Raw genomic sequence first — 24,707 nt, forward strand, 5'->3', positions numbered from 1 at the left:
GAGTTTTAAAGGCTAAATAAAAATTTGCCAGCTGGACAAGTGCGTTCCAGGAGGAAGTCCCTGTGTGACAGTTCAGCAACATGAAAGAGTGATGTGTCCAGGAAATGCGGGAGTGCCTGGCGGAGAGAGTGCCTCACAGAGGGAGAAATGGGGTGGGGCCTGAGTTAAAGGGCCCCAAGCTCTGCTGTGCGTGGGGACTTTTAGTCCCGGGAGGGGAGCTCTCATTGAATGACTTTAAGTGGCAGAAGGACATGATCATGTCTTAGTTTTAGGAAGAGGGTTGGGGGGGCTGTAGCAGTGCCTCAAATTTAACTCCTCTGAACGTAGCTGTTAAACTTGGGTGGCAAATGGTTCCAGCTGAGCCGCAGAATGAGATGATGGGAATGCCAGTCAAAAGAGACTCCCCAGATGACCAGAGAGAGAGTCCCACGTTTTGATGGCAAGTCCCAATAACTCCATCTTCTGTTGCAGATCAGGGGCATGGTAGCCAGTGAAGAAAAGAGGCCCCCGGTGGCTTTCATTGCCCGTGGAGTTCTGAGTGTTTGACGGTGACGTGTCTTGGCTTAGAAGGCCGTAGGCCACTGAAGGTTGTGAAGAAGCTGGTGTAGGAGGTGTGCCCCCCCCCACCTTCACTCCCAGCTACCTGTTCGCCGTCCGTGCTTAGGAATGGGCCGTGTGCAGTGCAGCCGCGGTGGGAAGAGTGTTGGAGAAGGACAGAGCAGAAGCTCAGGCCCCTGGTGCTGGGTGGGAAGGGACGCCTTCCTTGAGACAGCCGTTGGGTGATTCTGCAGAGGACACTGAATGAGGCTAAGAAAGCTGGGGCCCGCCTGGACAGGGGCTGGGGGCTGGGAGGTAGAGCTCCCTTTTCCTTACAGACATGAACCGTGACAGGGAACAACACAGTGCCGATTCCTTTGCAGCAGGTGGTTTCTGAAAACAGGAGAATCTTCACTCCTGTGCGCCTTTGCAGCTGCTGTTTGGAAGAACAGTGGCCGGAAACTGTTAAGAGATCCCTGGTAGGGCGGATCGAGCATTTGAACGCTGCAGAGAGGGGGTTGGAACATGGTCTCCAGACCCAAGATGGGCTAGAATCTGCCTGCTTTCACGTTTTAGCTGTGTGGCTGTGGCCAATTTACTTAACCTTTCTGTGTTTTCGTTCTCTGACCGGAATGAGTGTTAGTCATGTCACCACCACCAAACGAGCAGTTTATTGAGTACTTGCAGTATGCCAGACACGGCGCAGAAGTATTTCATATTCATTATCTCATTGATTTCTTAACCCTGTGCAGTAAGTAGTGTTATTAACGTTTCACAGATAAGGAAACCGAGGCACAGCGAGGATGGTAACTTGCCCGTCCCTCCCTCCCTCCCCGACCCTGCAAATTAAAAATCAGTAAATGGTGGAACTAGGATTTAAATTCAGACCGTGTGACCTTGGAGTGTGGCACATCACAAAGCTATTCTGAGTTTTCAAGGAGATTATATGTGTAAAATGCTTAGGTGGGTGCAGCTCCTGACCCTTGGTGTGCACCGAGCTCTGCTACCAAGTCCTCATGCTTTGGTGTCACCGGCTCCTTTCTGTCTCTCCCAGAAGCAGCTGACGCAGGATGATGATGCTGACGAGGTCGAGATCGCCGTTGACAACACGGCCTTCATGGATGAATTCTTCTCCGAGGTAGGCCGCCGTCGGGAGCCTGTTCCTAAATATGCATAAGGAAACACGTCTTCTTCAGTAAAGAATAGAAACCCTCAGATCTCCAGGGTGGCAAAGAAAGTCAGTCTTTCACTGTGGTGGGTAGCCAGACCAAGATGCCCCAAGGAGAGTCTCTCCAGGACTGACTTGGGCAGATTTGGATTTTTAATCTTATGGAGAAAGTCAGCAGGAGGTAAGTTATTTAAGAGACCCTTTTGAAGTCTTAAGCTACATGACAACATTTTAGCAATATCCTTTTTTGCCTAAATTACATAATTTGAATACAGGATCAGCCGTGGGGTCCCAGCTACGAGTATATAATGCATTGCGTTTTCAGGCCTGCTGTTCATATAGGTCAGATTTGTTTCCAAAAATTCAGTTCCTTTGACTTAATTATTGTGATAATGGAGAAACCAAGAAACCACCAATTTATATTTTTGAAGTTGAATAGGGACAAAGAGGGGCTGCCCTTGTCCACAGATTCACACACTCTTTGATTTTGAAGGCCCTTGTTGGGAAGGTGCTGCGGTAGGTGGTGAGTGTGGGAAGCTGGGGGGGATAGTGTGTCATGGCCAGAAACAGGCTTTGGAGCCCGGTGAACTTGGGTTCCAATCTCAGCCCTGCTTCTGACCAGCTGTTGATCTTGCGAGTGTTTCTTTGCGTGCTTGGTTTCCTTCTCTGTAGATTGGGGTGGGTAATACAATTCCCCGGAGGGTCATTATCAGGATTAAATGGGATAATGTTTCTCAGACACTCAGTGTAGCATCGGAGATATATGGGCTCAATGATGATACTTTAAAACAACAGAACAAAACCGCAAAAAGTTCCGTCACTGAAGTTTCTGCCACCATACTATGGTTTCTTTTTATGGCTTTAAATTTTTTTGGAAAGAAGACAAGAGGCATTGTATTCTTTCCAGGGAACACGTGGGTGCTTCCCATCCTCCAGCTTATAGGTGTGGAAAAGTCACCCTCTAGTTTTTGTCTACATGGAGTGAGCGAGGCTTGCCGGCTCGGGCCTGTTCATGTGTTAGAGTAATAAGCGGGTGTAGGTGCTGGTCCGACTGGGAAGTTGGCAACATTGCTGCCCAAATAAAATCAGAGTTCTTTTAGCAAGAAGGGCAGGGGCCGGCGGATGGCTGTCACAGACAGCAGGATGCCCTGCGAAAGAGACTTCTGGGATCAAATATGTCTGAGAAATGCTTCCTGCTCCTTCCTGCCCTGGAGGTGTAAAATGAACCTTAACTTATTAGAGGCCCCAAGAAGTCCTGTAACAAAGAAATCTGCCTATTTGCCTATTTATTTTTTCACAGAACCCTCTCTGATGTGTCACTTAACAAGGATGAATGATTGCATTTTGGAAAATGCTATCAAAGTTTTCCATTTTGGACGTGCTTTTAAAAAGTCAATGAGACTGTTCTGCAGTGGTGTATGCTTGTCTCCTGCGGTTACTTATGTCCATTTATTTATCCATTGAACAAACTTCTATGGAGTGATACCACATGCCTGGCACAATGGTGGATGCCAGGTTGTTTAGGACGAACAAGACAGTCTCAGCCCTGGAGGAGACCTGAGTCAGGACCGGGAGAAGCGAGAGTGGGTAGAGTGCGGGCAAAGTGCTGTGGAGCGTGCCTGCTTAGAGGGACGGGGGGAGGGGGAGCAGCCTTGAAAGCATAAGGATTTGCTAGGTGGGCTTGATTTTTGTTAAAACTAACAACCTCGCCCGGCCGGGTGTGGGTCAGCGGTTGAGCGTCGACCTAGGATCCAAGCGATCAGGGTTCGATTCCCGGTCAGGGCACATGCCCGGGTTGCGGGCTGTAGCCGATCAGTGACTCTCATCATTGATGTTTCTATCTCTCTCTCTCCCTCTTCCTTTCCTCTCTCTGAAATCAATAAAGATATATTTTTAAAAAACCAAAAAAACTAAGAACCTCGAAGTGAATGTACTTGGAAATCCATGCATTAAGTTAAATACAGCAGGTTAAATACTCCTTGATGCTTTCTTTACATGGACTGTTTGGGTGACCCGGGGAGCTGGCAGGCTCTGCATTTCTGGGCTCTTCAGCAGGCAAGCAGGAAGCCCTTGCCGGTCATTTACCTATTTGCTCTCAGGTCTGTTCCCCACCCTTCTTCTGCTTCATTTCCCAGGTTCTCTTGCCAACTAGCTTTGGTGTGTTTGATCTATGGGAGGAACTGGTGGAAGACTCGAGGAGGAGGGGAGACGACATGGCTTTCCTCCCCAGACATGTCTCCCCTGTGGCCTCAACTTTCACTCCACAGACCTTGCCTCCATGGTCCCATTCTGCTGGTCAACTTCACCATGGTCTGGCTCCCATCCAAGGGGCCCTGGCCTTAGGCCCTGGTGACCCTGCCTTCCCTCTTTGTCCCTCCAACCTGCTGTTGCTAATTTCCTGAGTGTCTCGCCATCCGCTGTTTGGCTTCTTGGCCCTTCCATCTCTGTGTAAAAAATTCCCTGTACTCTGTTATTTCCATTAAAATAACTAGATAGGCTTTTGTTTTCCTGGCTCAATTTTGAGCAATGCAAAGCCCAAATACACTGAGTTGATTTGAGATTATTGTCTAAGAATACTACTTTTCACTGGTCAGTATAACTAAGATCGTTTGTTTATTTTCATTCATAAAAGAGAATTGAACCACTAGTCCCGGTTTTGATAAAACCCCTGAGGAGTTTGCCTTCTGTTGCTTGGCTGACTAAGACCTCTCTCTGTCCCTTCTCATCAATGTTTATTTGTTTTCCAAAGCAAAGAGGCCAAGAAATCGAAGAGGACTTGACTGAGAACTACTAATATGAGGACAGTTTTGGATTATACCATTTTGGGGGGAAAGTAATGAATTTTGAAAAGGAAGAGTCATCTATTTGACCCTTCCATTCTATTGCTTTGTCGTATTAAAGGGGTGGCACATAATATGTTTTCAATAAATAAGTATTCAGGAATTTGCCTAACTGGAGGTACAGGCACGTGGGCACTCAGGGGAGGCAGGGACATTGTAGGTAGAATGGACAAAACCTTCTCCTCTAGCCCACGGCCCCTGCCAGTTCTCCAAAGTGCTACTTTCTCTGCTTAAATTCCACTGACTGATTAGGTCCAGAGGCAAGAGGCCGTCCATGCCTTGAAAATAACCCTCTCCTTTTAGTTAGATGATGGTGATTAGTGTACTGTGCTAATTATAATTTGTTCCATGAGGCAGACACCCAACTTGAAGAGCAGTCTCCTTGCTGTCCTAACTTGATTTCCTTGGGTGCTCTTGAGGACATCACACAGCACTTTGTTATAATTAATCTGTGAGAAGTAAATGAGATGCCCTTGTGCAGGCGCAGCCCGGTACGTGGCATATAATAACTGCAGTAATTGCCGGTTATGATGTATCATCATCACCACCATTTAATGTTTATTGAGCATGTACTTTATGTTAAGTGGTTGCCATGTATTATCTCATTTAAACCCCACAACAGCTCTAGGAAGTGAGAACTATGATAATCCTCATTTCACAGGTGAGAGAACTGGGGGTGGCGATCAGTGGCTTGTTCAAGGTCATAAAACTGCTAAGAGGTGGAGTGGAAACTTGAACTTGGTCCATTTGATTCTAACTTTCCTAAACTATGCTATCTGGATTTCCACGTTGCTGACAAATCATTGAAAAATACGTTTTAAAAAGTAACGTACAATAAGCAGGTATTGAAGATGTATTGGCTGCAAATTTAGCATGGTGATGAGGAAAACCTGATTGGTTCCCTAGGTCAGAGGTGTTTCATGAGCACACCTGGTGTAAAAAGCTCTCCAGAGGAAGCATTGGTCAGAGAACAAAGAAAAAACGCACAGATCGCAGTGAAAGACTGCCGAGCGCCTCTCACACAACAATACACCGAACTTGCACATAACTGGGCCCAGGCCAACGGCTTCGACCTGGGAGACGAGGCAGAGGAGCCTCCCACGGGTGGTTCTTGCACCTTTGCCTGGTTCAGGGTTTAGTATCTAGCAGATGCTGGCATTCAGGCCTTGATTTTCCCTTTCTGCGGTATGGCTTTGAGTGAGTTTCTTGACCTCTCTGAGCCACAGTGTTCTCATGCAGAAAAGGGAGAAAGTGACAGTGACTTCACAGTCATCCTGTGAGGGCCTTGCTTCTGATACAGATACGTGTTAAATCAGTTTTAGTTCTTACACGTACTATTGTGCAGGGTCATGTCATTACGCTTTAAACAACCCCAAGCAAACACACAAATAGCCTTGAGCTTTTAGGTTCAGCAAGTGTGGATGGCCTGTAGCTTCCTGGTTCCTGGGCGCCCTCCCCACCCCCATGATTCTTTGTCTGGCAGATGCACAAGGGGAAGTTAATGGCCAGCAGCTGCCACTGTGGAATACTCAAAAGTCACCTCCGAGAAAAACCAACACTTCCAAGAAAAAAATAAAGACAACAAAGTTCAAAAAAAGAAAGCTTTCAATAAGTTTAAATAGTTAGGACCCGATCCAAAGCCTGATGTGGGCTTGATTCTGGAAGGTAAATCTTTTCACAGCTGCCTCGATGGAAGAGCCTTTATAAAAACAGACATGCCCCAAAGCCTTTTATTCACACGGTCACACACTGATGCTTAGATGTTCCAGTATCCATATGGCCACGGTAGTCTTGCTAACCAGAGTCATTTTTCCCATCTTTGGAAACCTACCCAGGAACACCAGACCCACAGATCTCCAGCTACTGTTCGTGTGAATGGACATTCCTTTTGTTTCCTACCTGAATGCTGGGCGCCTATTTTGAATTGTAGACTGTGTTTGTGTATTTATGCTTTGATTCATGTTAACTTCTCATGCTATGGAATTGATTTGCATTGAACACAAACTGTCAATAAAAAGAATGGCTTCTGTAGGTTGGTCAGTTGCCCATCCTGAGGTTCTGAAAGGTGATTATTTGGTGCACTGACTAAATTACTAAATCAGTTTCTGAAATGCCTCCGAAAGGCGAGGTTGGTGGGCACAGAGGAAAGAGCAGAGTTGGGAGTGGAGAGGAGGTGCATGCTCCCCGGGCCCAGGAAGTCCTGCAGGCAGGTTGAAGATGCAGTGCCAAGGCCCCATTCTCCTGTCCCCAGGGCTGGACAAGTCATTTCCCATCCAGCTTCCAAATGTCTGGAACTACTCTGAGCGTGAGGCCCAGCCGTCTCATCCCAGCAGCTTCCTGTCTTGTTTTTTTATACCATTGACTGAACTTTGGGTCACGGTGCTCTTCAGTTTTGTGAAATAAAATTCCAGCATATATTTTCTAAGACATCTGATCCATTGAACATGCAGAATCTAGGGCCCCTGGCTTGTGAAAGTATGTCAAGCTCACTTATCACTGGTTAGTACATTTTATTCTGGAAAGCCTTTCTCCCTCAGTCCTGTTTTATGTAATGTAATTTGTTTGGCAAGACAGTCATGTGATGGAAATGGAAACCTGCTGTGATGCAAGGACATTTTATGAGTTGTCAAGAGGAGCCAATATCTGATGTGAGAGATAAAGGGGAAGGGGAAGGGAAGGCGGCAATTTGTGGGTCACCGGAGGGCCTGATTCTGATCTGGTTACACCTCTGAGGCTGCCGGATTTCACAGGTGATAACAGGCCATTTTTATAGTCCCATAGGCTTGGGATTCTGCTAAAAGTGAAACAGTATGGAGAGGCCAACCATCAAGCCTTAGATCTAATGGGAAAAGCATCCTCCTTGGAGCCTGGAAAGCACTGTTTGAGTGCTGTCCCTGGCACCAACTATGTGACCGAGGACCTCTGTAATATTAGGTTCCTTATTTGAATAGCGGTACTAATGCAATACTGTGGATTGTTTTGCCAACTGTTAAAATGTTTCACAAATGTTTGGGTAGCTCCTTATATTTGTGTGTATATATATCCTGTGATGATATTATTACACTGACATTTTGTTCTCCGTCTTTAAGCAAGTGATTCAACTCTCCAACTATGGCCCATCGAGGCCAATATTTATGGAGGGAAAGCCCCTGGTCCATTGGCAAAGACACCGATTTGAGGCTTAGAGAACTGCGGTTTTATTCTCCTACTTTCCTGCAGTTTGGAGAGCTATGATCAGGTTTAATTATTTGTGGAAGAAAGGGATGCTGGAAGCCCCAAATTGAGATGTATTTCTGTTGCATCTCAGATGTTCAGACCCTCCTGATTGGCATTTCACAGGCTTCTTGTTCCTTCCTCGCTGCAGGGCTGACGTGCCCCTCACTCTGGGAGTGAGGCAGGTAGACGAGGTGGGTTTTCAGGCCTCTTCAGCGCGGCTGCTCCCGGAATGGGCAGCGGGGAGGCAGGGGCCAGGGGACTGAGGCGGCTGGGGCTTTGAAGAGGGGACGGGGGTGAGGCTGCCCATGGTCCCGCAGCGTCCTCTGATGGGGTTCCCCCTGGGAAGGAAGAGCTGCTGGAAACGCGTTACGACACACACCTGTGCGGTCAGGAGCCAGCCTTAGGGGTGTGCGGGAATGGCCGTGCTTCCGGGCCTTGATCGTCGGAGGGAATCGGCTGCATAAGATGCCAGTGTGTCGGAGAGGGGCTCGGGCTGCTCCCGGGCGGCCGCTGCTTGGTCTCGCCCTTCCTCTCTCCTTTATCTCTTTCTCCGTTTCTGTTTCGCTGTTTCTTGTTGTTTTTTAAAAATATGCCTTTATTGATTTCAGAGAGAGGAAGGGAGAGGGAGAGAGATGGAAACATCGATGATGAGGGTCAGTGATCGGCTGCCTCCTGCACGCCCCCCGCTGGGGATCGAGCCCGCAACCCGGGCCTGTGCCCTGACCGGGAATCGAACCCAATCTCCCGGTTCCTAGGTCGACGCGCAACCGCTGAGCCACGCTGGCTGGGCTCTGCTTTCTCTGTTTTTCACTCTCTGGGTTTGCTCTCCCCTCGTCACTTCTTTCCGTCTTTCTCTTTCCCCCTCCCCCATCCTCACTCTCTCTTCTCGTGTTGGGGGGGTGTTTGCAGGGGGCTAAAGGCCCTGCCTGATCAGGCGTGTTGACCCCTCCCTATGGTTCCTCTTCATGGGCTTTCCTGGCTCTTTCTGACTCTGGCCTGAATCCTCCCATCATCCAAGGTGGGCAGAAGAGTATGAATTTTCAGTGACCGCTCTGTTGAGATTAGTTAACCTATGAAAAGCGCACTCACTGGGCAGCAGAGGGCATTTTAGTCATCATCTCCCCCAAACCCAGAAGGTGGGCAGCTTTCACCGGGGAGCGCTCTCAGCTTTCATCTCAGTCGTGGACATAATCTTCCTCTTTGATGACCAAGGCTGCTATTGTCTTTGTGACTGTAGATCGAGGAAACTCGGCTCAACATTGACAAGATCTCTGAGAACGTGGAGGAGGCGAAGAAGCTCTACAGTATCATTCTCTCTGCACCAATTCCAGAGCCGAGTGAGTGTTTACCCAGGGATGAGTCAGCCAGCGGTGACCCTTGGCATGGGGGCTGAGCCAGTCTTGTTTTTCCTTCCCTGTGTGAACAGCGGGGGAGCGTAGGCGGGCATTGTATTCCACCAGTGTACACATCGCATCACCTCCCATTCTCCTCTACGTTACTGGGCTCGCCCTGCCCAGCCCCAGCCAGCTCTTCTCTTCATTCCCACGTAATCCGTTCAGCCAAACGTTCTCTACTGCCCAACTGGTTGCTCATGGCAGCGATTCTTTTTTTAAAAATATGTCTTTATTGATTTCAGAGAGAGGAAGGGAGAAAGAGAGAGAAAAAGAAAACATCAATGATGAGAGAGTCATTGATCGGCTGCCTTCTGCACGCCCCCCTCTGGGGATCGAGCCCGCAACCCGGGCATGTGCCCTGACCGGGAATCGAACCTCGATCTCCTGGATCCTAGGTCGATGCTCAATTGCTGAGCCACGCCCGGCCGAGTGATTCTTACTGCTTCTAATGAACCTCGTCTCTGCCCCACCTCAGCCCCTTTGCTTGTGCTGTCTCCTTCTAAGTCTTACCAGATCAAGTCCGTTTCTCTTTTACGAGATGCTCCAGAATGGTGCAAGTCCACACCAGCCCCTCCCACCACTAATCTGTTTGTTACCACCATGGAGGCAAACTTTTGCCCCCCTAATTATTTCACATTTTTAGAGTAGAGTTTAGGGCTACATTTTAGATCCCATAAGAACAAGGAACAGCTCGAGACTGTTATTTTATTTCTCAGTGACTGCTACTTAAAGATTAAGTTTGAAACATGTTAGCAGAGCCCCTGGGCATGGTCTTGGCCACATTCCCGCCTTCCTCCCCCATGTTACCTACACTGTAGCCAGACTGAGCTCTTTGTTCCTCAAATGCTTCTTGTCCCCGCAGGTCTTTCACATACTGTTTCTTCTCCCTGAGACTGTAGCCTTAGTCGCCTTTTCACCCTGATTAAATAACTCTGAGTTTTTCTTCGAGAGTGTTTTCATCTGTCTTTAGAAGCTTTTCCAGGTCCCCCAGCTGTGCTAGTGGGCTGTCCATAACCACCCATGCACGCCTTGGCCAGAGCTCACACCTTCCTCCACCCCGCACAGCAGATCTGTAGTCAGCGGTGTCCCTTGTCCCCCGCTGGACCCCGAACAGCTTGAAGGCAGGCTCTGTATCTTCTCCCTGACGGCGTAGTTTCTAGCTCAGTTCCAAGCCTGTAGTAGGAGCTGGAGGGTGGTCACAGGTAGAACTCATTTTGGTCCATACCTCCTAGGTCAGCATTGTGCACACAGTAGGTATGTCATAAATATTTGCTTGATTCTAAGTTGGTGATCCATGGAACTCTTTTCCTCAGAAGTCCCATAAAATCCCTATTCTACCTTCTGAGCTGACGCCCTCCTGGTAAACCAGGTTATTTCCTCTAAAAGCAGGTTTCTCACACTGTGTGTGCCAGAGAATTACTTGGGAAGGCTTGTTAAAAAGGCGGAGGGTAGAGCTCCAACCCTGGGGGGGGAGGGGGTTATTCTGTAATTCTGGGGTGAGGTGCCTGGAAAATGCCTTTTAAAAGTTAGCTCTCTCCGATTCTGATGGATGTCTGGGGAGCCCACTGGGGTAGATACTGCTTTGGGAGGTGGGTGCCTGAGGAAGCTCCCTTCCTTCTCTGTTGACGTAGCTTACAAAGCAATTAGTCTTTTCTAACTGGTCCTACCTGCCTTCATTTACCCAGAAACCAAGGATGACCTAGAGCAGCTCACGGCTGAGATCAAGAAAAGGGCCAACAACGTCCGGAACAAACTGAAGAGTAAGCGGGGAGCACAGGGAAGAAGGCAGTCCCCACCACCATGTGTCTCACACCCCCAGGGTCCAGATCTCCTGGACCGATGGAAGCAACGCCACGTGCTCCGTCTTGGCCTGTGGTTTGGGCACTGTCCCTGGAATGACCTGTTTTAGCCCCAGAGATTTACCTGTTCCTGGTCATGACTGTGGTTGAAAGTGCAGAACTGAAGTGAGGAGATGGGAATCACAGACGTGTGCTCTGAGCTACTGAGTAGTTGTGTGACTTGGTCCTTCAACTTAGTCCCTCGACCTGTCTCTGTTTCCCCAGCACCTACGTACATTTGTGTGTTTTTAATTTTTGTTCAAAATATTATAGATGTCCCTTTTCCTCCCCATTGACCCATTCCACCCCGCCCCACCCCCTCCCCAGTCCCTCACCACACCCCCGTCCGTGTCCTTGGGTTGTGCACACGTGCATCTAAGTTCTTCGGTTCTCTCTCCCCCTCCAGCACCCGCCCCCCTCCATGCCTCTGAGATTTGTCAGTCTGCCTACGTACATTTGAATAGTAGTGGTAGATATATCTATATAGATGCAAAATATGTTGTTTAGCCAGTGGACATTTCTCGGAGGAGGCAGGTGTATCACCTCTCATTACCCCAGCCCCACCCCCTCAGTTCGGAGCATTGTTTGGTGAAGCCAGTGTCATGGATTCACTTCCTGTGGGGGCCCAGAGGTTTCAGTTCCATGGCTGTGGTCTGCATTCTTGCCCAAAGTATTTGGTGAATGCATGTTATCGGTCAGAGAGTGAAATCAGCATTGCTCAGCCCAAGTTATTACTTCTTCCTTCAAAACAAATCACCATACTTGTTTTCACGGGGGTAGCAGCTTCCGGTAATAGCGATGATGGCGTGTCTGCCTCTGGCCAGGCACTGTGTGCCAGCTCCCATTCCGCCTTCGCATCGGGATTGCGAGGGAGGTGCTGTATGTAGTCCATGTCATGGGTGAGGGAGCACAGAGAGGTGCAGCCGCTTTCCCAAAGTCACACAGCTAGCAAGCGGCAGGACAAGGATTTGAAGCCAAGTGTCTTGGTGACTGACTCATGCTGTTAACTGCTGTGCTAAGACCGAGTCAGAGAAGACCCGGTAACGGCAAAGCGTGTGGGATGCAAGTCCTGTGGCTCACACGTGAGCTGATTCTTGGAGATTGTGCCTGCTCGTTGCTCCATCGCGGGCTGAGCGAGGGAACGAGGGAGGAGGTTTGTACTGAGCGGTGTTTTCTCAGAAGAGAGCGGCAGGTGTGTTGCGGTAATAACCTGTCTCTCTGCTCTAGGCATGGAGAGGCACATTGAAGAAGACGAGGTCCGCTCGTCCGCAGACCTTCGGATTCGGAAATCGCAGGTAGGACTTTCTCTGTTCTCGCAATCGTCTAGTTCAATCTTTAAAAAATTTTTTTCTCTTAGCTCAGGATTCTTTTTTTTTTTTAAACACAATTCTTATTTGGAACCCAGTTGAAAACTGGAAAGGCGGGAGCTGCCCCCGTTAAAGCAGCGAACAGGGCCGGAGTCCCTCTCTCACGCTTTCCTTCTCCAAGGAGGCCCCTGAGGAACTTCCTAGGGCTCCCAGAGCACAGTTTAGGATTTCGTATGTCTCCTTGTTTTACAGGCAAGGAAGTGGAAGTCTTCTCTCTAAATATTGTTTGTCGTTAGTTACCCAGTTTGGAGTTAGGCTCTGTGGTGCTCGTGAAAGATGTGATCCTTGTCATTAAAGAACTGGGATGATGTTCAGGTGCATAAGGAGCCTGTTACGTGAGACCCAGCAGGAGGGCAGTGCAGAAGACATAGTCTATGGCACGTGCTCTCAGCATGGAAAGGTTTTGGGAAGAGTCGTGGGTAGCCAGAGGAGGCTGGCTCTTGGATGGGTGAGCGTGCCCACCTGGATAGGCTCAGGGGTAGAGGGCCTCCCAAGAGGCAAGGGGGCAGGGATAGCGTGTGCGTGTGTGTGTGTGTGTGTGTGCGTGTGCGTGTGTGTGCGTGTGTGTGTGTGTGGCCGCAGTGGTGGTGATGGGGGTGGGGTGGCGAACAAGGGCGGACATGAAGAGAGGCAGCCCATCTGGAAAAAAAAGTTTGTTGTGGGCTAGCGGAGGTTGAGTTTTTGGTGGCGGAAGTAGTACCGTGCTCCAGAGGTCCCCGACTGCTGGTCTAGGGCACCCGATTAGGATCGCGTCGCCCGTGTGGATGCTGCGGTCGGGTAGGAAGATAGCCTGGTAGCCATCTGAAAGCTGGCTGGGAGTGGGAAAGAGGCAGGAGGCAGGCAGGTGCAGAAAAATGTGGGAGCAGGGCGCTGAGATGCACCGAGTGCCTCATCTGGCCGCACAGTTACCGTCTGAGGTCAGCGGGGCGGGTAAGCATGCTGAAGACGGGCTCCGGAAAGGGCAGCCGAGCTCCCGTTGGCGGCAGGTTAGGAAACCGAAAAGCTGAGCCTGACGTTGGTCCTTTGGTTCCGAGGCCGGGGCTGCTGGAGATGAAGCCCTGTGGGGCGGCGACGGGGTGGGGGCGCTGCAGGGGCTCGGGACCCCCCACCTCCCTCACCGCCTGCATTTGACATGATTCCCACAGCACTCTGTCCTCTCCCGGAAGTTCGTGGAGGTGATGACCCGATACAACGAGGCTCAGGTGGACTTCCGCGAACGCAGCAAAGGGCGGATCCAGCGGCAGCTCGAGATCAGTGCGTGCCTGAAGTTTGTTGGTGTTTCTCTGCCTTGTCCCGCCACGTGGTTGTCCGTCCCAGCTGTGAGACGGGAGAGGAGCAGCAGCCGAGCCCGTGGCTTCCGTCTCGTACTCTGTGCCCAAGCCCGGCCCGCTTCCTGGATGCTGGTTCTTAGGCTGCAAGGTGGCTCGGTGTTTATCAGGCCCAAGCGACTCTGTTCTTGTGGGAGCCACCGTGTCCTATACATAGAGGGGAGCCACTTGCTAAATAGTGGCTCTTCTGGGGACTCATGACACTTTTTGCTGTATTTTTAAAAAATATATTATTGATTTTTAGAGAGAGGGGAAGGGAGAGAAACATGGATGTGAGAGTGAAACACTGATCGGCTGCCTCCTGCATGCCCCCCACCGGGGGGAGCCCACAACCTGGGCATGTGCCCTGACTGGGAGTCGAACCAGTGACCTCTCTGTTCACAGGACGACTCCCAACCAACCGATCCACACCTCCCAGCGCATTTTTGCTGTCTTTTTGATAGTGAAGAACATTTATGAACTGAAAGGTGCGACCCTGGCCAGTGTGGCTCAGTGGTGAGAGCGCTGGCCCGCAGACTGGAGGGTCCCGGTTCGATTCCAGCCAAGGGCACACACCTGGGTTGCAGGCTCAATCCTTGACCCTTGTCGGGGCGCATGCAGGAGGCAACCAATCGATGTGTCTCTCTCGCATCGATGTTTCTCTCTCTCTCTCTCTCTCTGAAAAAGCAATGGAAAAAATATCCTGGGGCAGGGATTAAAAAACAAACAAAAACACAGAGAAAATAAAAAGTGCAGTGCTAGTTGCTGTGAGGAATGAAGACGCTGATGAAGCCGTGCCCTTTAGGAATTTATTCACATGGAATGCAGGGCCCTGCGGGGTGGAGGCACCAGGCCGTAGTCAGAGAAGCGCTAGTGTACTTAGGAGTGCAGGTCGTGCAGGGCCTGGGCAGAGCGTGCATTTGGGAGTGGCTGGCGGTGCGAGGGTAACGGACGGAGGCGGGGCTCGCCCAGGAACCGGCTCCTTGTCCCGAGGGCCTTGGGCTCCGTGGGGTAGTGATGGGACCAGTAAGTGCTCTGAGCTGGGAAAGAATGTGACCAGGTATATGCTGCAGGGAGGTAATTGCTGGTCACGTTAGTGATGAATCGGACTGGGCGAGAAGTCAGAGGACGGACGAGTCAGGGGACTGCTGGGGGAGCGTTGTGAAGGGGGGAATACTGTAAAGGGGAGATCCCTGATCTCCAGGGAGCTTCTGAAGTGGTGGGTTTGGACCTTATATGTGATGCTCTCCTTTTGTTATAAAGCCGGCAAAAAGACAACCGATGAGGAGCTGGAGGAGATGCTGGAGAGCGGGAACCCCGCCATCTTCACTTCTGGGGTGAGTGCCCCGGGAGCCGGGGTGCGCGCCCTCCACAGAGGAGGGCGGCCACCGGGGAGCTCCACCTGGTAGCGAGTGAAGGGTGGGCTGCGGGTGCCGGAGGCCGGGGAGCGGAGGGGCTCGGCAAGGGGTGGCCGACGGCCCATCTTTGTGTGGCCTCTCCTAGATCATCGACTCGCAGATTTCCAAGCAAGCCCTGAGCGAGATCGAGGGACGGCACAAGGACATCGTGCGGCTGGAGAGCAGCATCAGGGAGCTGCATGACATGTTCATGGACATCGCCATGCTGGTGGAGAACCAGGTAGCCGCCCGGCCCGGCCCGCCTGGCGTGGGGGGAGGAGAGAGGCGCGCTCCTGAGGAGGGGACGCAGGGCCTGTGGGCCAGGTGAGGGGTGGCGGTGTCAGCAGAATTCGCTTAACGGAGAAACGGTTCCAGCGTCCCGGGGAGAGGAGCGTGCTCCTGAGCCCCGACGCCTGGGGCAGCCTCGTCCGCTTGTTCTTTCCTCCTGCTCTGGCCTCACAGTCGTTTCTGGTTAACATGGGGTTTGAGGTGTCTGTCAAGTGCCTAGTTCCCTCTGGACTCAGGGTATCTCTTTATTTGTTTTTGAAAGTTCGAGATACTGGTTCTTAACGCTGATGCCTTAAAAACGGTCTCCTGATACGAGCTGTTTCGCTGGTGGTGTCGAAAACCCGATCTTTTCCCCAGTGCACAGTGAAAAGTTAGGTTTAACAGAAGTTTTTATTTTTTTCCACTTTTGTATGTCATCTTATATTTGTTCTTCCAAAAATGCCGATGCTGTTTGCTCAGGAACAAGAGCAGACAAAGCGAAGGAGGGAGTAGCACAGTATTCACGTAAAACCCGGACGCGCCCGCGGCACCTAGGCCCACAGCTCGCTCCGTCCCTGGGCCCACCAGGGATGCAGGGCTCTCACCTGCGGGCGGGCGTGTTAGTGTCTCGCAGTCACAGGCGCCCAGCCCTTAGGCGCGGTCAGACACGGCCGGTGCCGCGGTGGGGTGCCGCCGTGACTGTGAACCTGCCTCTCAGCCAGCGGGGCGCTGAGGCCGCAGACCCTGCCTGAAGCCTGGGCACTGCCTGGCGGGCGGTGGATTCAGGTCCCTGCTCGGGGCTCAGGTGCCTTTCCTCCTTCCCCTCTGGCCTTTGAGACCATGTTTCTGGTCCTTCCATCCCCACGTTTCCTTTTTCTCCCCACACTGCCTTGCCGAGGAGCCGGTTTGAGATTCAAGCGGTGGTGAGTGCCTTTCCCGTTGAAAGACTGCTGTAAAGCTATGGGTCCGGTTGAGGAAGGTGTAGGTAGGTGAGGGGAATTCTCATCCTAAGATGCCCAGAAATTAATTGAAACGACAACGCTTCCTGCCAGGGAGTAACAGCTGGAAAGTGGTTGGGAATATTAGTAAGAGGCCATTGTTTGTTAGCTAACCAGCTCGGGTACACCCAGTGTGTTGCTAAAGGGGCCTGGGAATGTCTCCTAGAGAAAGCCCATCTTCCCAGCCTCAGGTACTTACTGAGTACCTACTGTGTGCCAGGCACCATTCCACAGTAGTGAACAAACTCAGTTCAGGCCCAATGAACTTGGTTCAGGCCGGATGCCGCCCTAAGAACATGAGTTGTTTTTATTTTGGTTTCTTGCCACACATGCTTAATTAAAAAAAATGTAGTTACCAGGCTTGTAGGCAGAGTGCTCCAGGCGACCAGCCCAGGGCCTGTCACAGAGAAGTGACTCCGTGAGTGATCACCAAGGCCCATGGGTAAATCACGGGAAAAGCTGGGCGTGTGCCCTCCAGAAGGCCGCACATCAGGGTTTCTGGATGCGCCCCTTGGCATTGAAGATTAAAGTGTGGGGATAGCCAGGACTCTGTGGGGCGGGGTGGTTATTGAGTGTGACTAGTGTCTGTTCTCTGCAGGGCGAGATGTTAGATAACATAGAGTTGAATGTCATGCACACCGTGGACCACGTGGAGAAGGCTCGGGATGAAACTAAAAAAGCCGTGAAATACCAGGGGCAGGCCCGGAAGGTGAGACTCTCCCGCCGCCTTCAGGGAGGAGTCCATGCTCTGCGCTGTCTCTCGCTCTTTCTTCCCCCTCCCTGTCTCTTTCTCTGCTGCCACCACCTCTTGCTCCCGGGGAAAGGGAGCCATGATCGACCGCATTGAGAGCAACATGGACCAGTCAGTGGGCTTCGTGGAGCGGGCTGTCACCGATACCAAAAAGGCCGTCAAGTATCAAAGTGAAGCTCGGAGGGTGAGCGCCTTGGTCCCGGCTCGTCCTCTCTGCCTCTCCTCTCTCCGGCCATCCCCACCTGTGTCCTTGGGCCCGAGCCCTCTCTCTCTGTCCTCTCCCCCTCCAAACTCCTGTGTCAGCCTCTCCTGGAGACTAGCTGTCCTTCCCTCCCAGGTGTGCCTCGCATGGATCTGGCTCACGGGCTCTCCCAGGAACCCACACTGAACGCTGCTCTGTAGGGTGCAGGTTTCGCCCAGGTGTTGCTCCTGGTCAGAGCTCATGGTCCCGTCAGATGTTCCACTTGACTCCTCTGTCTTCAGAAACCTTCTGTTCATTGTCTTCCACTCGAGCGGCCCAAGCTCTGCCCCCTTTCCCCTACCACGAGCCCCGTGCTGGGCTGATTGCTCTGTGAACATTCCTACCTCATGGAGCACCTGCTCTTTCTACTTCACAGATGACACACTTGAGGGGCAGGGGTGAAGTAATCGGCTTCAGGCCACCTCGTCAGCGCAGGAGCTGGGATTCAGACTCAGACTCTAATCATGTCTTCCCCCCGCTCCAGCCTGTCTCCCCCTTCCTCCTGGTGGCCTGACGCTGGAGGCCTTCTGCCTTCTCTGCCCCTTGACTGGTAGCCGGCTCTAGTGGCTTTTGCTTTTTAGATGTTTCTTTCCTGTTCCTTCTGGGCTCTGCTATTTTTGTTCTTCGGTTCCTTATTTTTCTCGCTTCACGTGTTGCTTGTGCAGGGACTTGGGGAGCTGGGGAGTTGTTTTACCTGATGAACCCAGGCTGGTTCACAGCAGGACCTTAATCTTACTTTTGGATCCCCAGTCACTGGGGCTGTCAGGTGCTTTAGGGGAGGGATGGACAGAGTTTGAAATTAGTCTTAAACATCTTCACAGCCCTTCCTGGAAAGGAAGGACGAGTCACTTTGTACCTTGGCCCATTGCTGTTTGGCAGCTCCGTGATGGTTGCTCTCCTGTCTGTCCACATGGGCAGGCCTGCAGTGGGAGCTGAGAGCTAGTAGAAAGTCCGTGTTTCCATCTGGAATACACGGCGAGGCAAGAAAGAACCTAACAGATATACAGTATCCTCACAGAACATCTTCAGGTGGAGAGGTAGGCTTTCTTATTTGAGTTGATAAGATGCCGAGGTGAGAGGGGCTGGGTTTTGGATGAATCGCCGTTGCTTCCGGCTGCCTGTAACCATGCCTTGTTTTTGTTTCTCTCACCCCCTCCAGAAGGTGATCATTATCATTGTGGTAGTGGTTGTGTTGCTGGGCATTTTAGCCTTGGTTATTGGACTTTCCGTGGGGCTGAAATAAGGGCGGCCCGAGAGGCTGCTGCACTGAAATGTAAGTAAATGGGAGGTCCCGGGGACTCTGTCTGCTCCCTCTTGACAAATTAGCCTGGGATTGCAGATTCCACTTCTTCCGCCTTGGGGTTGTCCTCGGGCACCCCGAGCGCTCTACCGCCTCCAGGTGCCCGTGTGTTCTCTCATCTCTCTAAGTTTCTGCTCTTGGGTTCTGGCCGAGGCCTGCGGGCGGGGCCTCCTGTTCTCCCTCCCCTGCGGGTTCCGTGCCTGCTCTTTGCCTGCGAGTGTTTCGCCGCCACCCCCGGCCCCTCTGAGCACCTCATTCTCCTTACCCGGCGAGCGCGCTCCTACGCTGGGTACCATCTGCGTTTTGGATCTGGGCTTTGACTTCTGAATTCTTACTCGATTTCATGGATGTTGGGCTTTGCTTTACTGTCTCCTCTTCGGTGTCAATGAGGCTTTGAATTGGGATTGGAGCCTGTGGGGGTTTGTCTGTGGCTGAAGCGGTTGGGTCATGAATGATTTAACGGTTAACATTTTTGAGTGTTGAACTGCGCCAGGCAATGTACTAAATAACATATACACGTAGCAGACTCCCCACAACACCCTGTGAGATAGGTGCTAGTATTATCCACACTTGGCAGATGAAGACACGAGTAACAGAACCAAGTCTGAACCCACAGCTAATGGTGGACCTACGGGAGCTCTTGACAACACCTCAGTTTCTCTGTACAGCAGGGTAGCCATTTATCACTGTCTACAAAGTGTGGAGAACCTTACAGGATAGTGACTTTAAAATTTAGCCTATTGATTTCTTTAAAATCCGGTAAAAAGAACAAGGCCGACCCCTGGATCAGGGTTTCACGGGTATAGTGATAACACGATAGGAATGATCCAGTTATTGGGACTGTTAACACTTAAGACTGCTAAGTCAGCGACTTCCCGAGTAGTACTTTCCTGAATAAAATATAGTATTTTTGTTTAAAAACCTATAAAATGCAGCAAAGGTGAACAGAATTAATGTTTAATATTATTGCTGACAGCCTTGTGACATGTTCACACGCTCAGACGTGGTTTTACGTAGTTCTGACTGTATTATTTATAGCTTTGCGCCCAGTTACGGCATCGTGAGCATCATTCCACACCACTAAAATCTCCTCGTAGACCTGATCCTCAACACACGGTTGGGACTATACTCTCAATTATCTAACATTTCCCCAATGTCGGATGTTTGTTGTTAATGTTTTCATTACTAACGGTATGAGTAACTTATGTAACAGTTTTCATTTCTGTTCTCTTTATTACAAATTCATAGAGGTGGGGTTACTGAGGTACTAGGCAGAAATGTTTTTAAGACTTGATACACGCTAACATGTTGACATCCAGAGCTGGTCCTTCCCTGTATATTTCTTTCCTTGTTCCATGTGACTAGAGGGTCTGAGAGTCAGATTGTTACAGCCCTAAGCATCCGCCTTCCTCTGGAGAGAGAGGCGGCAATGGGGTGATCAACATCTCTTGAGTAACCGATTGGTTCTTTTCTTCCCTGGCATTTGGAGTCTAGCCCTTGATTTTTTTATTTTTATTTTTTGCTTTTAAAGTTCAAGTTTTGTTCTGACTCTTAACTATGTCATTGGAAAGGATGTTAAAATTGAGCAAAGGCATAAGAGTTGACATCTTTCCATATCCTTGGATGAAAGATGTCTTGCAAACTCATAATGCCCCAGCCTTTCCTAATCCCAGGAATTCAGGATGTAAAATGAATCACTTTTTAAAACGAGGAGCCTACTTAATATCTTGTTTTGGCGACATGCTGAGTTACTGGGCAGCTGTCGAGTTGCTTACCTTAGTGTACCCCATATTCCCTGATAAAGTCAGGACTGATGGTTACGGGGTCTGGACTCCCCGCCGCCTCCATGTGACCCGAGGGAGAGGCCTCTGAACAGGCGGGAGGCACACGGCCTGCAGCTCTCCCTAGTTGTGTGGCAGCTTCTCCCGTCCAGAAGAAGAGCGTTGCCCCCCTGCAGACAGGGAAGTCCTTTGAAGCTCGGTAAGGTTAAGAAACTTGCCCAGGCCTGCGCGGCTCATCAGGCGGGGTAGCCTCCGTGCAGCCCCTGAACGTTTCCATGTTCTTTGCACTGTGCCTTTCTGCCTTCCCGGAGAAGCGGAGCGCAGGGGGTCATGGAGAAGACGGAGCCCGGAAAGCTCCGAGGCGTGTCCCGCAAGGCGCGGTGTGGGCCCCACAGAGAGAATAGGTCGCCAGGAAGCGCTTGTGCCTCCCCACTGACCCACCTTCCGTGGGAGTGTGGCAGCCTGTGTGCAGGATTAGAAGAGGCCCAGAGGTTTCAGAGTTTTCCCTCTCATCGTAGGGCTTTGCTTCCAGTGCAGCAGGATATCGGGTTTCAGGTCCTGTCTTGGGTGCATCTATTGAATTTCTCAGGCTTGGCGTTGACTTTCGCATTATTTTCCCCTTTTCGGGTATTTCTGATCCTTCCTCTCCACCTTCTAGGTCTGTGGCTGATTCTCAGTGTTGCCCGTCAGCATGATCCCGCACACTGACCGGCTCCTCCTTCCCCTGCCCCCCTTAGAGCCGGAGTCCACCCCGGCCTTGTGTGGCCACCTTGTCTTCAGGTGGGAATGGAGTTTGAATGGCCTTCCCGAGAGAGACTGGGACCCATTCCTTTGTTTCCTGTAACCGTCCTTGGACCTGACCCAGCAAACCATCCAGCCCTGGAGGAGTCCAGCCTACTTGGTGCAACCCCAAGGTTTCCTCACAACCATCTTCCCCGGAGTGTCTGGACCGGCCTCGTCTCTGTTCCTTCCCTCTGCTGTGTCAAATTTCGCCTTGCACCTCGGAAAGCCAGTTATTTGAGACCTTGCCAAGGTGCTGTATTGTCTACCTCATGGAGTATTCATCTCCCAGAAGTCACGTTGTATTTTTCTTAGGAGGGTTTCTTTAAAGCAAAGGGATTCTTCCAAGTTTGGCCACAGTAAGGTTTGGACTTGAGTCTTCTACCCAGCAAAAACCCCAGTCCTTGCTGTTCATTGTCCCCCTGTCCTGGAAATACGAGGGAAAAGATGTCACTTTGGTCTGGGAGCTGACTTGCTTGAAATTCAGCCTTAAGTGAAGCTCTGAAGCTTGGTGGCCAACTTCGATATTTGTCTGTGTCGTTCTCTCATGTTTGCTGCAGGTGGCGCCAGCGTGACGCGGTCGCATGAGGCTACCGCTTGTGAAGGCTGAGGGTATGGGATATTTTTTTATGGCTGAGTCTTGGAAACTGGTGGCTCACTGTTAGAGTGATGCTTTGTGAAGCCATTGCCTTGAAGTCAAACATTTTTTGCTTAAAAAAAAATTTTGGCACTTAAAACTGGGCCAGGAACAAGGTGCTTAAGTCTCCGGCTCTGGAAATGTTTCAGGCAGGTACCAGCATTCTGTCACTAAAGTTTCATGTGCGAAGCACCCCCCACCCCCCTCTCATTGTGTCTCTCACGAAGCAGGAAGCTAGAAGCGGAGGATATTATAACCTCAAAAAACAAAACAAAAAACCCAACAAAACCTTGAGCTAGGCTAAAAATTAGGTAAGACACATTTGCTCACCTGCAAATGAATCATCGTAGAAGCAGGGTTTTCCCCTGTCATCGAGCACCCTGCTGGCTCTGGCTGAGAACTGGGAGACGCGTAGGCCTTTGGAGTGAGGACTGAGGTGATCTCCGAGTGTTTCTGCTTAGCAGGTAGATGGCAAGTTTGGACGCCTCCCCCTACCTGCTTCCTAGGGTCGGCTTGTCCCGAGAACATCCCACAGCAATCTGGTATCATTTGTGTGACTTTTGGAATGTCCTGTCTTCAGGATTGAGTCCGTCGGGGGACACCAGGAACTACTGAGTAACTCTTCCTTCTACCAGGTTAATGAGCTTGACAGGTTCTTTGTCTCCCTCAGTTCTTGTCAGGGAGGAATTTTCAAGTGTGGTGACTGTTGAGCCTCCTGGATTCCCTGCCGGTCTCCGCCAGCCTGTCTGACTTACACTTCAGCATTGATTTGAATGCTTTCTAGGACAGGGCGGGCACCCTCATCCAGACACTGCCCACTGGCTTCCTTTGCAAAGGCCACTCCCAGTCATCGCCCAGCACTCAGACAGAGCCAGGGTGATGCCCTCTTGCCCATGGCTATGAAGTTGACAGTGGACTGGCTCCAGCAGCAAAGCCAAGCAAGCTCTAATCACAGGCTTTTGCTCTCCTGAGATTAAGGTCTGGGGCTTATAGTTTGGAATACAATAAGTGAAGGGTATTTTTTATTGTTTGTATTTTTTAAAAAAAATGTCAACTTGATTATTTTATTGCTATTTAAAAATAAATGACTTTATATTGATTGTGAAACATTTCCGGCTCCATTTCCTTGCAAACCACTTAGTGTTGGGCGCCACCATGTGGTGGGCTTAGGTTTTGGAAAGGGGTTTAAATCTTTCTAAACGTGCTGTATCCAAAGTTCCAATTTTTGAAAATAGTTCAACTCTCAGAGTGCAGTGTAACTGTACTAGAGTTTCAGAGTTGAGGGGCTCCCCCCAAAAGAATTTTGGCCCATTCACTGAGAGCACCGGCTCCAGAGGAAATGGGGTAAATTGGTGTGATGGTATCTAGACATCAGCACATACTAAACAGCTGTCCTCTGGGATAGCTGTTGACTGAATTTGGAATCCCTCACCTGGAAGGAACATTCCTACACTCCGGGTTCTGGAAGCCAGATCCATTTCCCCTTCCCTTCATCTCCCCTTCCACGTCCAGATCCACTTTGTCTCCCTTCCTTGGGAACTCTGTCTGCAAAGTGATGCTGTTTCTCACGTGCTTTTTCTCTCCTTGTCTGGATGAGCAGAAGAAGATCATGATCATGATCTGCTGTGTCATCCTTGCGATCATCTTAGCTTCTACCATTGGGGGCATATTTGCCTGAAACAGGTGAGCCATCGGTGGGGAGGGTCAGGCCTGCTTTCACTTACCTGAAATGCGTGTTTCCTGAGGGCATTCGTTGTTTGTGACCAGGTCTGGGTGGGATTAGGTGTTGGAATAGATGAAGGTTGGAGAAAGCAAAGAGATGCTTCATCACGAGAAAAGCGAGTGAGAATGCATAGTAGGTGCACAGGGAGACAAGGGTGGCAATGTGGCCTGGTAGCAGAATGCTTTCTATAAGGGTGTTGATCTCCTGCAGCAAAATTTGGGCCCTGTCCTCTGGGAATGGCCAAAGGATAAAGGATCAGTTCTTGCATTAGAAGCATCCCGAACTCTTTGGAAGAGGGCCACACAGTAAACGGGATATAAATATATTTCCTCCCTTAAAAGGTTATAGGTTAGATTGACGTAGCCCTGTGAGTGGTCCGTCACCCTGCAGAAGAGGGGTTAGTGACCCTGACCTGAACCCCTTGCTGTATAATATTTGACTTCCCCCCTCCACTTTTTTATTATCTCCTTCAGCCCTCACAGATGGATCCTCGACTGGCATTTTTAATCCCTCTTCCACCTTGGTGGCACCATCACTTCTCACTATGGATTCCTCAACAGTGACTCCCCTTTCCATTATGAAACCTCTTATGACACAGAGCACAATCAACTACCTACTGAAAGTTATACAGAGGGAGACGTGTGACTGCAGTTGGGCGGGGGCATGGGTGTAGAACAGGGAGTACGGAAATATGTAGCTGGTCAGAAGGATGGTTTAAAGGAATGGACTGCAGCGTAACAGGCCTGTTCAGAAAATCAAGGCAGATATTTTCGCAAACTCACTTCATCAGCATCTTGTGTGAACTGCCGTCAGTTGCTCAGGGCCAGGGCACTTGTTACTTCTGCCCTTCAGGCTCTTCTAGGTCTCGCCTTTGACCAGCCCTACATCTGCTTCCTTCTTCAGGGCCAGCTAGTCTTTAAAGTGTCTAATGTAGGTGCCAGGCATGTCTTGCTCACTGCTGTCCTTGGTGTTAAGCACAGTGCCTGCCACTTACAGGTACTCCTCTGTTGACTTAATTACCTATAATTAAGCTCTGGTTTCTGCTCATGGACAAGTCCTTGGATTTGACTCTTAACCCTTGAAGGCACCAATGGAAAATGGTTTGTAAGTATCAGAAGCTGTGTAAAATGCCTGGAATGGGTTGATCTACTTATGTAAAAACAGA

At 50.5% G+C, this 24,707-nt stretch overlaps 1 protein-coding gene across 12 annotated transcripts in view; it reads left to right on the plus strand.

Moving 5' to 3' along the window:
• STX3 (syntaxin 3) overlaps window positions 1-24,099 on the plus strand; it is a 36,402-nt gene extending 12,303 nt beyond the window's left edge. Inside the window, exons 2-11 of one of the 12 annotated variants that reach the window (XM_087821902.1) lie at window positions 1,592-1,675; window positions 8,999-9,098; window positions 10,841-10,915; window positions 12,221-12,288; window positions 13,506-13,614; window positions 14,931-15,004; window positions 15,171-15,305; window positions 16,928-17,038; window positions 23,420-23,502; window positions 24,016-24,099. In XM_087821902.1, the coding sequence (XP_087678028.1) occupies window positions 1,592-1,675; window positions 8,999-9,098; window positions 10,841-10,915; window positions 12,221-12,288; window positions 13,506-13,614; window positions 14,931-15,004; window positions 15,171-15,305; window positions 16,928-17,038; window positions 23,420-23,497 (834 nt within the window). In that variant the 3' untranslated portion in view covers window positions 23,498-23,502; window positions 24,016-24,099. Of the gene's footprint in view, window positions 1-448; window positions 612-1,591; window positions 1,676-8,998; window positions 9,099-10,840; window positions 10,916-12,220; window positions 12,289-13,505; window positions 13,780-14,930; window positions 15,005-15,170; window positions 15,306-16,927; window positions 17,250-18,480; window positions 21,301-23,419; window positions 23,503-24,015 lie in introns of those variants that run through there. The other 11 variants (XM_087821895.1, XM_087821898.1, XM_087821894.1 and 8 more) reach the window with 11 other exon arrangements.
• Window positions 24,100-24,707: the final 608 nt, after the last annotated feature.

Source organism: Miniopterus natalensis, chromosome 11 (genome assembly GCF_054644295.1).
Source record: "Miniopterus natalensis isolate mMinNat1 chromosome 11, mMinNat1.hap1, whole genome shotgun sequence".
In the NCBI taxonomy this organism is placed as follows: domain Eukaryota; kingdom Metazoa; phylum Chordata; class Mammalia; order Chiroptera; family Miniopteridae; genus Miniopterus; species Miniopterus natalensis.